Source organism: Octopus sinensis, linkage group LG13, assembly GCF_006345805.1.
Source record: "Octopus sinensis linkage group LG13, ASM634580v1, whole genome shotgun sequence".
NCBI classification, from domain to species: Eukaryota; Metazoa; Mollusca; class Cephalopoda; order Octopoda; family Octopodidae; genus Octopus; species Octopus sinensis.
The window spans coordinates 55,440,933-55,455,932 of NC_043009.1; the positions used below are offsets into that span (position 1 = coordinate 55,440,933).

General features: G+C 39.3%; 1 protein-coding gene across 3 annotated transcripts in view; it reads right to left on the reverse strand.

Moving 5' to 3' along the window:
- Positions 1-1,996: 1,996 nt before the first annotated feature.
- Positions 1,997-15,000, reverse strand: part of LOC115218372 (linear gramicidin synthase subunit D) — a 105,484-nt gene continuing 92,480 nt past the window's right edge. For all 3 annotated transcript variants that reach the window (XM_029788141.2, XM_036508373.1, XM_036508372.1), the window contains exons 21-26: positions 13,132-13,304; positions 11,386-11,594; positions 10,321-10,461; positions 6,509-6,601; positions 3,519-3,677; positions 1,997-3,006 (exon numbers count right to left, since the gene is read on the reverse strand). In XM_029788141.2, the coding sequence (XP_029644001.1) occupies positions 2,863-3,006; positions 3,519-3,677; positions 6,509-6,601; positions 10,321-10,461; positions 11,386-11,594; positions 13,132-13,304 (919 nt within the window). In that variant the 3' untranslated portion in view covers positions 1,997-2,862. The remainder of the gene's footprint in view (positions 3,007-3,518; positions 3,678-6,508; positions 6,602-10,320; positions 10,462-11,385; positions 11,595-13,131; positions 13,305-15,000) is intronic.

The window sequence follows — 15,000 nt, forward strand, 5'->3', positions numbered from 1 at the left end:
GGGGCTGGTGCACTGTAAAGAAACATGGTTGGAAAGGTAATGATGCTAAAATAGACTTGGGGGTCAACTACTAGTCAGTTGAACTGATAGGTGGAGTGGAGCCTCACATTAGTGAGTGGGGCTGGTGCACTGTAAAGAAACATGGCTGGAGAGGTAATGATGCTAAAATGGACTTGGGGGTCAACTACTAGTCAGTTGAACTGATAGGTGGAGTGGGGCCTCACATTAGTGAGTGGGGCTGGTGCACTGTAAAGAAACATGGCTGGAGAGGTAATGATGCTAAAATGGACTTGGGAGTCAACTACTAGTCAGTTGAACTGATAGGTGGAGTGGGGCCTCACATTAGTGAGTGGGGCTGGTGCACTGTAAAGAAACATGGCTGGAGAGGTAATGATGCTAAAATGGACTTGGGAGTCAACTACTAGTCAGTTGAACTGATAGTGGAGTGGGGCCTCACATTAGTGAGTGGGGCTGGTGCACTGTAAAGAAATATGGCTGGAAAGGTAATGATGCTAAAATGGACTTGGGAGTCAACTACTAGTCAGTTGAACTGATAGGTGGAGTGGGGCTCACATTAGTGAGTGGGGCTGGTGCACTGTAAAGAAACATGGCTGGAGAGGTAATGATGCTAAAATGGACTTGGGGGTCACTACTAGTCAGTTGAACTGCTAGGTGGAGTGGGGCCTCACATTAGTGAGTGGGGCTGGTACACTGTAAAGAAACATGGCTGGAGAGGTAATGATGCTAAAATGGACTTGGGGGTCAACTACTAGTCAGTTGAACTGATAGGTGGAGTGGGGCCTCACATTAGTGAGTGGGGCTGGCGCACTGTAAAGAAACATGGCTGGAGAGGTAATGATGCTAAAATGGACTTGGGAGTCAACTGCTAGGTGGAGTGGGGCCTCACATTAGTGAGTGGGGCTGGTGCACTGTAAAGAAACATGGCTGGAGAGGTAATGATGCTAAAATGGACTTGGGGGTCAACTACTAGTCAGTTGAACTGATAGGTGGAGTGGGGCCTCACATTAGTGAGTGGGGCTGGTGCACTGTAAAGAAACATGGCTGGAGAGGTAATGATGCTAAAATGGACTTGGGGGTCAACTGCTAGTCAGTTGAACTGATAGGTGGGGTGGGGCCTCACATTAGTGAGTGGGGCTGGTGCACTGTAAAGACATTGAGAGGAAGGCCCCAAAATGGTGAACTTTCTCTCCTGATGACCCCTGAAATGTACTGGCATCTGGTATGTGGTATTTTTGATTGAGTGCACTTGCACTGGAAAGCTGTTTCCAAGTCTCTGTTGTCATCATTTAACGTCCATTTTTCTATGCTTGTATGGTTGGGACTGAATTTGCTGAGGCAGGCTTTCTATGGTTGGGTGTTTTTTCCTGTCCCCAACACTCACCTATTTCCAAGTTAATATTTCTTCTATAACCAAGCGTATTTCCATGGAAGATTCAAAATGAAGGCCACAGCTGTATGACAGAAACACTTGTTTACAACTGTCACCTGATGTCAATGCAAGGAAACACCAGCACACATGCATGCACATATATATGTATACATATGATGGGCTTCTTTCTGTTTCTGCCTACCAAATTCACTTACAAGGATTTGGTTTGCACCAGTCAACAGTAGAAATAGTAGAGGCGCATGGCTTAGGGGTTAGGGTGCTGGAATTATGATCGTAAGATTGTGGTTTTGATTCCTAGACTGGGTGATGCATTGTGTTCTTGAGCAAAACACTTCATTTCATGTTGCTCCAGTCCACTCAGCTGGCAAAAGTGAATAATCCTGTGATGGACTGGCATCCCATCCAGGTGGGGAATTTATACGCCACGGAAACTGGGAAACAGGTCCTTTTGAGTCATCATGATTTGAGAAGGTAACTTTACCATCACCTTTTAGTCTATAGTTGAAGGCACTCATCCAAGGTGCCCAGTGGTAGGACTGAACCTGGAACAGTGTGATTGGTATGAATTAAAGTTGTAAGTCAAACAAGATGTTATAATAAATTTATTCCAGCAAGAAAGGTAATTCTTTAATACATTTTTCAGAATACTTTAACATAAGGAAACCACATGAGTTTAATATTTTTACCCAATTCTCCTTGATATTAGTAATGTTTTGTCTGATGTTTTAGATATAGAAGAAGTATTCAATTAACTGTGCATATTTTACTTGGTCCATAAATATGTCCCCATTATTTTTATTTGTATAATAACCAGAAGTAGAGAAAATGGTTTGCTATTCTTTCTTATAACGTTGTAATAACAGTTGAAATAGTTTGAAAATGATGTTTCTTTCTAAATAGGATATTTCAGATATTGAAACACCTTTTGAGTTTGCAAGATATTACAGCAAAATATTGCTTTCCTATGATTAGGTAAATGGCAAAATTTTGTTGATTGTCTCATCCTCATTCTATTATTGATACTCGATTTATTAACTGTGGAGGGCTGAAGAGTAAAGTGAATCTGAGTAATATTTAAATACAGAACACAGAAAAGTGGACCTAAACACTACAATTTAGAGTCTTGCTCTATCATTTCTGCCACTGCCTTTATCATAGCAAGATACTCTCTTCCAATACCCAGAATATTTAACGTTTTAAAATGTGAAACCAGAACATACAAATAGATTTATATATCAATGATTTAATTAAAAATTACATTCCAAAATGTTTTTAAAGTCTCTATTAATCTTAAAATTATTTAGTATAGATCAGATTCTTTTTAGATTATTTTAGCAAATTGTGTTCATGATATTCAAAATACAAAAAAATATTTGTCGACTTCCATAATTAAGTCTATCATTCTTTCCTAGTATTTTTTTAATCACAAATTTGAACTGTCTAGTATTGTATCAAATTGGTGCTTCTCTTGGTTCTATTAGAATTTCATTAACGGCAACATAGGCTGGTTGTGATGTAGCATAGATGCAAGCTTGTGCAACATCATCAGGCTCTAATATCTTCGTATTACTGCTACCATCATACAAATTCTTTGCCTGTAAAAGGAAATAAAAATAAAAATACATCTCTAAGTAAATTTAGAATCAGCTAGTTAGGTATAATAAGCTATGCTGTTAAAGTAAGTAATACCAAAGGAAGGAATAGAGATGTAAGAAGGTTGATAATATGAAGTATAATGTTTATGTAATAAGGATTTATAAACTTTGAGGGACATAAAATAATTTGGTTCTATTGATGAAGTTAGAAATAATAATCAGACACTGATGGGCCAGAATCTCTAGTTTACTGGTATCCTGCACAGAATAGTATTAAAAAAAATTGTATCATTTATACTAACATACAGGCACTTGTATTTCATTTAATTATGTAAGTAAATTTAACATTTGTTTCCTTTAGAGTGCGTTAACCAAGATGGCCACCCATAGCTTGAAGGATCAGTAATCTGGAAAAATTTTGGAACCAAAGATTCACAAAAGTCGTGGTTGTACCTGTATTTTATTCATGTTTATTCCAGATCTGACAGGTAAAAGAATTAAATGCTAGATACCTCCTGATCTGTTGTATGATTTAATAGCTCTGTTTTCACATCACCAGGTTGAAGGCATGTTACTCGTATTCCCAAGGAAGCCACCTCTTGTCTTAGAGCTTGAGATAAACCTTCAACAAAGAATTTTGATCCAGAATATACTGCTAAACCAGCAAAACCCTGCAGAAATAGGGGAAAATATTAGGTATATATTTTTTTCATTAGACACACAATTTCAGATTTATGACAGAGAAAATGAGATTAGATGAGGATGATGTCTTTCTGAAAAGTATTAGCAATGTGAGATGATATGCATGCAATTTAGAATTGAAAACAAGTCACTGCGGGGTGAATTGATTTGTTGTAGTCCTTTGGGGACAGATGATTTGTCCCAACTGATTAGGTGTTCAGCAAACTGGACATTCAGCCTGTTTTGGCAACTGCACTTTTTAGTGGTTGGAGGCAAACATAGTTGCGTACACGCATGCACACACACACACACAGACATATATTCAAGCCTCTTCTCCTTATCTCCTCAAAGACATACAGCATCTCGAAAGAGTCCAGAGGCTGGCTACCCGCATGGTTCATGGTCTCAAAAATTTGTCCTACGAAGAAAGGCTGAGGACGCTCGACCTTTATTCTCTTGAAAAACGCCGCCGCCGTGGTGATCTCATTCTCGCCCACAACATCATAAGCGGGAAGTGTAACCTCTCAAAAGAGCTGTTTTTCACTCCTGCTCCGGAGCGTCGGCTGCGGGGTCATTCCGAAAAGCTCTACCTGCGACGATTTCATCTCAATCGAAGGAGAGGAGCTTTCTCCGTCTGGGTTGCGGATCCGTGGAACAAGCTGCCAGACGAGATGGTGAAGATGCCGACGACCGCTTTGTTCAAAGCCTCCCTGGACCTCAAGTGGCCTGAACTCTTTACATGAACACCACCCTGTACTTAACTCCATGTCCCCCTACATGGCCTTGCTATGCATGCCTTTCCTTCCTTGGACACAAAGACCTGTTGAGGCAAGCGAAGTCGATATCGAACCTCATCCGACGACAAGCACCCATGCCAACCCCCTTTGCTTGCGAAGACATGTTGGGGCAAGTGAAATCGAAATCGAAATTGAACCAATCCTATGACTGGCACCCGGCAGATGCCAGGACACCTGGACTGGTGGTACGTAAAAAGCACTATCCGAATCGAGGCCGATGCCAGCGCCGCCTCGACTGGCTTCTGTGCCGGTGGCACGTAAATTGCACCAATCCGAAAGTGGCCGTTGCCAGCCTCACCTGGCACCTGTGCAGGTGGCATGTAAAAAGCATCCACTACACTCACGGAGTGGTTGGCGTTAGGAAGGGCATCCAGCTGTAGAAACATTGCCAGATAAGACTGGAGCCTGGTGCAGCCTTCTGGCTTCCCAGATCCCCGGTCGAACCGTCCAACCCATGCTAGCATGGAGAACGGACGTTAAACGATGATGATGATATAAACAGAAAGAGAGAAAGAAACGGAAAGAATGAGACAAACATTAAAATGCCTGATGTCAAACAGGCCAGTGTTGAATCAGTGACATTAAACAAGTGGTGCCTAAAATGTCTCATCAATTTTTGACAAAGACAAATCTGCATAGTTTATAGGTGGTTTTAATCGATTAGACTGACTCAATGATTGGTACTTATTTTATTGAGCTTGGAAGAATTAGAACTCAGGAAATAAAGGAATGTAACTAAATATCATGGGGCATGTTCAAACAATTCTAACATTCTACCATTCCACTGACTTCTGTAGAATAACTGATTTTTCTTATATATATATATATATATATATATATGAATGGCTGTGTGGTAAGTAGCTTGCTAACCAACCACATGGTTCCGGGTTCAGTCCCACTGTGTGGCATCTTGGGCAAATGTCTTCTGCTATAGCCCTGGGCCGACCAATGCCTTGTGAGTGGATTTGGTAGACGGAAACTGAAAGAAGCCTGTCGTATATATGTATATATATATATATATATGTGTGTGTGTTTGTGTGTCTGTGTTTGTCCCCCTAGCATTGCCTGACAACCGATGCTGGTGTGTTTACGTCCCCGTCACTTAGCGGTTCGGCAAAAGAGACCGATAGAATAAGTACTGGGCTTACAAAGAATAAGTCCCGGGGTCGATTTGCTCGACTAAAGGTGGTGCTCCAGCATGGCCGCAGTCAAATGACTGAAACAAGTAAAAGAGTAAAAAGAGTAATATATATATATATATATATATATATATATATATATATATATATAGAGAGAGAGAGAGAGAGAGAGAGAGAAAGAGACAGATAGATATGTATATAAGACATCTGTGTTTGTCATACTCTCATACTTTAGCTTTTCAACATCTGACATAAAGTCACCTTCCTCTCTTAAATGCTCTCACTTCCTCACTTCGTCATGGACTTCTTTTCCTTTTAAACTGTTCCTTCTCTGTCTTTGCAAGTTACTTGTCATCCTCATTAGTGCAACAGCATGAGTAAGGGCATCCATTCAGCCATAGAAATCATGCCAAAACTAACACTGGGGCTTGGCACAGTCCTCAGGATCAATAGGTCCTGTCAAACCATTCAACCCACACCGGCATGGAAAAGACAGGGAACTTACAACGTGAAAAGGAAAAAGGTTTAATAACTCTTATATATTTCAAGTACAATGGCCCATCATCAGAAATAAAGAATGACAAAATGTTAGTCTACACAGTACTGGCCTGTACTCCCACCTAAAATATCAATATGTGAGTTTTTTTTTCAGGAGAGGAGGGAAATGAACTGCATCTACTTTCATTCAATAATGTTTGTTATGTTCATAAAATGAAGAACTTACCATCAGGTTTACTTTAACATGGTTTGCTGTAAACTTACATTGTAAATTATTCTACACAATTAATCTACACAGTGTAAATTAGTCCTAATACAATCACCTAATCATAGAGAAATGAAGTGATGATATATAAAGCCAAAAAAAAAAAAAAAAAAGCTATATACTCTTCTTCCTGCATCAGAGGATATGTTGACAATATGACCAGACTTTTTCTTTATCATCCCATCAAGGACAGCACCAATACAGTTAGTCACACCCTGAAGAAACAAAAATAAAAAGGTGTCCAATTTTCAAAAGTAATATATTTTCCAAAAATTGAATTGAATTTATTGAAAAAGTAAATTATTTAAAAAAATAAAGATATTGGTGATTTGTTACTGATAATTTATTTATTATTCTTGCTTTAGCTAAAATCACTTAATATTTTCTAATTTTAGATGTGTATTCAGGTATATCTGTATATCTATAAAAGGCAGGATGTGTGTGTGTGTGTGTGTTTGTGTGTGCATACATGAACGTAATTTATGCACGTCCACAAATTAGTATGCATGGAACTCCAATTTTAGGAAGACATTCGTCACAACCCTAGTTGGGTTTTTGTCAACTTATTTTCCTCGAGGCACCCATGGATAGCAGTAAAAATCGATTTTCAAACATAACTTTTACCAATTTTGAAGTTTGCTAACATGAGTTCTTACCATAAGGAAGTGAAAGTGTGTGTGTGTAAGGGAGAGAGAGAGAAGTGTGTTGATGTACCTGTGTGTGTGTGTGTGTGAGGGAGAGAGATTTTGACAGTGTCTAACAAAACAAAAAATGTAAAGAGAAAGTGTGTGTGAGGAAGAGAGAGAGAGAGAGAGAGAGAATTTGACAGCATCTAACAAAAAATGTAGAGAAAGTGTGTGTGAGAGAGAGAGAGAGAGAGAGAGAGAGAGAGAGAGAGAGAGAGAGAGAGAGAGAGAGAGAGAGAGAGAGAGAATTTGACAGCATCTAACAAAAAATGTAGAGAAAGTGTGTGTGAGGGAGAGAGAGAGAGAGAGAGAGTAGTGACAGCATTCATCAAAAATAAAAATGTAAAATGTTTTTTTTCTTAAACACGAGATATAGTTTTCAAATTTAGGATGTTTTTGAAAGACACTATATTTTATAATCAGATAGCAGAATTGCCCGGCGTTGCTCGGGGCTGAATTGCTTGAAAGTACTGTTAATGATTGCACTGAATTATGATGATTATTCAGGCAAATATTGAAATAAGCTTACGGTGGGAGATAAGGACTTAACGCCAAACGTGTGCCATTGCATTGTTTTGGGGGAACCAAATTTCTGATGAGCATTATAGGGGCACTAACTTTAAGTTTGAGAAAGTGTGGTGGTAGTCCGGGGTGCTCAAAGGAATTGAGTACCTCTATTGGATAGTTGATGACGTCCTCTGGGTCAGGAGTTGTATCGATAGACTGATATACATCGACTTCCCCAGGAATGAGTTTTAGCATTTCATCATTAATATGGTGAACAGTTTTATTCCTCGGGGCCAGTATAGCCTTTTTGCCAATCCAATCCATATTCTGATAATTAGCTTGTAAATCTGGGAACACTGCATCTCTGAGATCAGAAGGCGTCTTAACAATGGTACAAATGGAATCGATGGCAATATTACCATTTTCATCCCCTGGTATTTTGCCTTCGCCAAGTGCAAGGAGGGTGTGAGGAATGCTGGTGATGTGTGATATTATGTCGCATATGAGCACACATATTGGTGTGAAGTTTGAGAGTTACTTCCGTTTATTTTTAAAAATATGCATTAAAATGGAAAAAAATGATGGTAAATTATTTGTAAAATCATAGACTCATCGTAGACGCGCGCTAATACCAGAAGGGCTCGATATGAATCACGACTATAAGATACCCGGTTTTGGTTAAACTGCATCACAAAATGTGGGAGTAGTTAGGAATCTAAATCGGAGTAGACAGACACACAACCTTTCTTTTATATATAAATACATACATACACACACACATACATACACACACACACACACACATACATGCATACATACATATACACATAAACCGAGTAAAAAATTTCAGTTATCTCTCTCTTTCACACATTACTCTCTCTGTCTCTTCACACACACTAACAGAAGCACTTCACTTACCAACATACTGTCTGTCTCCCACACTCCATCAAACACACACACACACACACATGTACATCAATGAGTCCCATGCACGGTAACTTCAAAGGAACTTCCCTCGTCATACAATCGCTTTCTCTTAGTCTCTTTCGCTCTCATTACTTATGTAAAAAAATAAAAGTTTTTTCTATGTGTGTAAAGAGGAAGTGGGAGGCAGAGTGAAAGAATCACTCACTACAGTAAGTGAATTACTTTCATTTTATTCCTTGCCCACTGTGTGTGTTGCATTTGCGTGTGGTGTAAACCAGACTAAGAAAAGCATTTGACACACACACCAGAATGTGAGTTTTCTGTAAATTTTGCTTAATTGGAGTTTAAATTTTAAAAACTGGACCTGGCATGACGCGATGCATTGTACTCTTAAAAATGGTGGGTAAATTGTAATTGAAGAAATCCTATATTGTAGATTTGTATAACTCCCAAAGGGAGGCAGATAAAATCTGCCTTTTATAATAAGAGATTATATATACTTTCTCACACAACAATTGAAATATATTTATTTTAAATTACTTATTTATCTATTTATCTATAAAAGGCAGGATGTGTGTGTGTGTATGTGAATGTAATTTATGCACGTCCACAAATTAGCATGCATGTCACTCCAATTTTAGGACATTGGTCACGATCATGGCTGTGTTTTTGACAACTTATCTTCCCTGAGGCACCTGCAGATAGTGGTAAAAATCGATTATCAACCAATTTCCACATTAGTGAAAACCATAAGTTTGCTAATATGAGTTAAGTCACCTGTCTAGCAATGGTGAGAAAGAAAAACAAAGGGTAAATTTTTAGATTAACACCTGCACGATTTTCACAAAGAAAAAAGAAAAAACTCAGATTTTTTGCATGGAATCAAGTACTCTGACCTCCTAATATTCTGCAAATCCTTTATTTAGGAAAAGAGTGGGGTAGGGCGAGGGGGGCCCCAATCCCAGAATCATTGGAAATTTTTTTTTCTGTTGAATGAATTCCTGTGACCTCCTAATGTGCTACAAAACCCTTTTTGAGATCTAAAAATGGGGTGGGGTGAGGCTGCAAATCCCTTAGTTTCGTCTGGAGAAAAGGGGTGGGGTGAGGCCTCCCTCCAATCCCAGAATCATTGGGATTTTTTTTTCATTGAATGAATTCCTGTGACCGCCTAATATGCTTCAAAATCCTTTTTGGGGTCCGAAAAACGGGATGGAGTGAGGTGGAAGCCTCGGAAATTTTACCCACTCCCAACATTTTACAGAAATAAATTTTCCAGAGTGTAAATTACAGAGTCTGTATACAGTAGTGTATTGCATATATCTCTATATATGTGTATATATGTATCTATATACTGTAGCATATATGCATCAATATCAGGAGTATATTGTTATGTGACTTTTCAAAAGTGTGCATGGTGTGTATTGGCATACAGGTGTATGTAGTTGTATGTCAACGCGTGTATAGAGTGTGTCTATATCACGTGATCACGTGACCGACCAGACCATCAGATGTTGCTACACATCGCTGGTCTCAATGCGTTCGCATTGTTTTAGCCTTCGAATGACGCCACCCTGCTGGCTAAGCGAGCAGGCCAACAGAAGAAAGAGTGAGAGAAAGAGTGGTGAAAGGGTACAGCAGGGATCACCACCCCCTGCCGGAGCCACGTGGAGCTTTTTGGTGTTTTCGCTCAATAAACACTCACAACGCCTGGTCTGGGAATCGAAACCATGATCCTATGACCGCGAGTCCGCTGCCCTAACAACTGGGCCATTGCACCTCTATGTGTCTATATGTATGTATCATATATGACTCACCTTGCAATTAATATCTATCATACGCTCCCATTCTTCTTCTTTGAGATTTCTCATCAATGTGTAATACATAACGCCAGCACAGTTGACCAAAATATCAACTGGTCCAAGAGAACATTCCGTATGTTGAACAAGTTCTTTTACCTGCAAAAAAAGAAGTCAATATAAATAAAGACATAGATAAAATTTTTTTTATCATTATTATTGATTGTTGGTATTGTTATTGTAGCTTTGTTGTTTTCCTTATCTTGCTGCTTGGTGGAAATGATTTGAATGTAATATCCTTTGTGTTCGGTGTTGAAATTGTGATGACATTTGCTCGACAATTGATGAGAGAATTGAGCTTTTCTGCATCCATTCTGTATGTGTGTGTTTTCTCTTCTTTTGTTAATTTTATGTTCACTCCCACTGTATAGCACCTTAGGCAAGTGTCTTCTATTATTATCGTCTTGAACTGACCAATGCCTTGTGAATGAGTCTGGTAGAAGGAAACTATGTGGAAACCTATCATATATATATATATATATATATATATATATATATATATATATATATATATATATTATATATATTATATATATAATATATATATATATGTATGTATATATATATATATGTAAATATATATGTATGGTTATGTGTATATATATATATAGGCGGCGAGCTGGCAGACACGTTAGCGCGCCGGGCGAAATGCTTAGCGGTATTTCGTCTGTCGTTACGTTCCGAGTTCAAATCCGCCGAGGTTGACTTTGCCTTTCATCCTTTCAGGGTCGATAAATTAAGGACCAGTTACGCACTGAGGTCAATATAATCGACTTGATCCGTTTGTCTGTCCTTGTTTGTCCCCTCTATGTTTGGCCTCTTGTGGGTAGTAAAGAATATATTATATATATATATATATATATATATATTATATATATATATATATATATGTGTTTGCGTGTGTGTGTGTGTGTATGTCTTTATGTCTGTGTCTGTCTCCATGCTACTTGAAAAACTGTTGGTTTATTTATGTCCCTTGATACATTCAAGAAACCAAGTAAAAAAAAAGAGTGACATCCATACCTGCTGTTTGTTCGTAACATCTGTTTTAACAGCAATGACATGGCCTTGAGCATCTTCTGAGAACTTCTTGCATAATTCCTGCAGCTTATCTTCCCTGCGAGCAGCCATAGCAACATTTGCACCTGCTTTAACAAAGGCTTCTGCAATTGCACAACCGATTCCACTTGATGCACCCGTTACAATGACAACTTTGCCATGTATGTTGGTATCTGTAATATCAAATGAGGAAAACGCATATTTAACACAGCTTCCCCATTGTCATTGCAGAAATGGTGGAAGTGGGATCAATTGCTTGACCACCACAGTATCCATTCTGCCCTAAAGTCCAACCCCTCCTCAAAGCCGTAGGGTGGTGTAAACGGGCAGTGCCAGAGCTATGCCGTCGAGAACTTCGGTTCCGGGTAGGGCCACCCAAGGCGGATTGGTCAGGCACCTAGCAGTATTAGGGCCACAGCCTGGCCAACGGGGCTCTGGTGAAAATTCCAAGAGGAGGCATCTGATAGGCAACCGGCGGCTTCGAGGTCGTTCTGTCCCTGCGTCTGTGGAGACTCCGTGGCAAACAGGGCGTCCTGTCACTCAGGATATGCATGCGGGATGTTGGGGACCACTTGTAAATTCAATATTCCCACGAAACTTCTTCTATGAATCTTACTATTTGCCGTCAGGACCAGAGAAGAAGCTGGCTCAACCCACTCTGGGTGAACGCCGTCACAAGTACAAGTAAGTACAGTATCCATTAGTGGGTTGTTGACCAGATTTATTTCAAAGGGTCAGAGTAATTCATGCCGCTGAGTGAGCAGGAGTAATGTGAAATGAAGTGTTTTGCCCAAGAACACAATGCACTACCCAGTCTGGGAATTGAAACCATGAGCTTGCAATTGTGACTGCAACACCCTAACCGCTAGACTATGATCCTTCACTGTGAGAGTTAGCAACATTTCTGACTAAAGAAATACCATAACCTGAGACTAATGATGATGATTTTTTTCAATAAGGGATAAAGCTACATCTTTGAAGGTGAGGCTTTTATTCATTAAACTTAAATACACACACACACACACACACACATCAGAGGCATGGCCAGGTTCTAAAGTTAAGGAGAGTAAGCACATAAAAAAATGGCACCATGACACATACCAAACAATTTTTATCTCATTTCTTGTATATTATGTAAAATATTTCATTATTTATTATGTGTGTGCAATTTGTATTCTGCATTCATTAATTTCATGTTTCACTAACAATGTCATTACGTATGAAACTTACAACTACTGTGACATAAAAAAGATGAAACTCCACAGTCATTCAGTGTCAAGAGGTTATGACGTAGGCTTTGTCTTGGTTCATCAGATGTGAATGACCTCCAACAGATAACAGGTGATTGAACAGACAGTTTAAAAATACAGAAGGTCAGTCGAATAAAGTTCTTCCAAGGTTGTGTGATTAACAAAAAGATAAGAGGTTTGATGTTTATCACACAAATGAACTAAAAAAGTTAAAGAAAATTGTTGAAAAGGGGCCAATTTGAAAAAATGTGCTCAGTGGTGAGCGGCTTCTCCCCTTGATCCCTTCTCTACAAAGCTCATTTCTATCACTTACTTTATGAAACAGAAGGCAAAGTTAATCCAAGTAGGATTTCGACTCAAGAAAAGAAATACTGTTGTTGCCACTCATGATAACAATGATGAATATCTGTAGTCAAATAGATACAAAAAAAAAATTTAAAAAAGATATTGGTGAACTTACTGACGGCACTCATTCTTGATAATCTCTGGAATACTCCTTGGCGACAAAGTTTGTCAAAGTATAGTTTCAAAAGAGCCGAATCTATATCAGGATATGTCAGGCCTAATTTCTCCAGAATTTCAAGCAGGTTGCAATTTCTGAATGTACTTAGAGTAGAAAAAAACTGAGCATTTCTGTGAAGGAGGAGAAACAATAAAGAGATTATGTATAATTAACAATGTATTTTAATTTAAATATAAGCAATAATGACAAACCAACAAAACAATGATAACATCAGACATTATAAGAGCCAATTTGCAACAGATTCACTGACAGAACTCACACCATTCTTCCAAGGAAGGCAACTTATCAATTACAGATTACATACTCTCTCACAAGAGATCCTTTGATGACAATTTTAACTTGTTTTAATTAAGGTATCTTTGGCCTAATGAGTAGCTGGTGGATTATCCCTTGTTTGGATACTTACCACTTCCGAGTTTCTGCTAGCTATGAAACATATGTAGCCTGGATTTTATCTACTCTATTCCCTAATTTTGTGTGTGTGTGTGTGTGTGTGTGTGTGTGTGTGTGTGTGTGTATATACTGATATATATATATATATGGGCCGTGACTGCTGAAGATATGCGTAAGCTCGCAAGAAATGAAGCCAGTATGCTCTGATGGATGTGTAATGTCAGTGTTCATACTCGACAGAGTGTAAGTACCTTGAGAGAAAAGTTGGACCTAAGAAGCATCAATTGTGGTGTGCAAGAGAGACGTTTGCGCTGGTATGGTCATGTAGCGAGAATGTATGAAGATAGTTGTGTGAAAAAGTGCCACACCCTAGCGGTTGAGGGAACCTGTGGAAGAAGTAGACCCAAGAAAACCTGGGACGAGGTGGTGAAGCACGACCTTCGAACTTTAGGTCTCACATATATACACATATATAGAGATATATGCAATACACTACTGTATACAGACTCTGGAAGTATGCTGTGCGTGGGAAGACCCGGCAGGACAAGTGAGACCATAACCCATGACCTCTACCTGGGATGTAGCCAGCCCACTTATGCATACCTTTCCTTCTTGTGACACAAACCCTACTTGTGAAGACTTGTTGAGGCAAGTAAAAATCAAAATCAAAATCGAAATCGATCAACATCAATGGAAATTATAGCTGTGATACCAGTGCCGGTGGTACGTAAGAGAACCATCCGAACGTGGCTGTTGCCAGCGCTGCCCCGACTGGCATCCGTGCCGGTGGCACGTAAAAAGCACCATCCGATTGTGGCCATTGCCAGCCTCATCTGGCCCCTGTGCCGGTGGCATGTAGAAAGCACCATCTGATCGTGACCGTTTGCCAGCCTCGTCTGGCACCTGTGCAGGTGGCACATAAAAGGCACCCACTACACTCATGGAGTGGTTGGCGTTAGGAAGGGCATCCAGCTGTAGAAACACTGCCAGATCAGACTGGGCCTGGCACAGCCTTCTGGCTTCCCAGACCCCAGTTGAACTGTCCAACCCATGCTAGCATGGATAACGGACGTTAAACGATGATGATGATGATGATGATATGCAATGTGTAGTAAGGTTTCAAAAAGTAGTATCGCATTGTATCAGCAAATCGTATGAAATACAGCTCCCCAGGGTTTCTTGGTCAAGATATTAATTCATTTCATCATTTATCACTCTGTTGAAAACAACAAAACCCATCATGTGTTTAAGGTTAAGTTGCTTGATAAATGGTGAAATAAATTAATATCTCGACTAGGAAACCCTTGTGGTTTTTACTACTACTACTAGTACAACAACAACAACAACAACAATAATAATGATAAATGCTGATGTAGACCAAGCAACAACTCATCAGAGGCTGAGAAGTTAAGG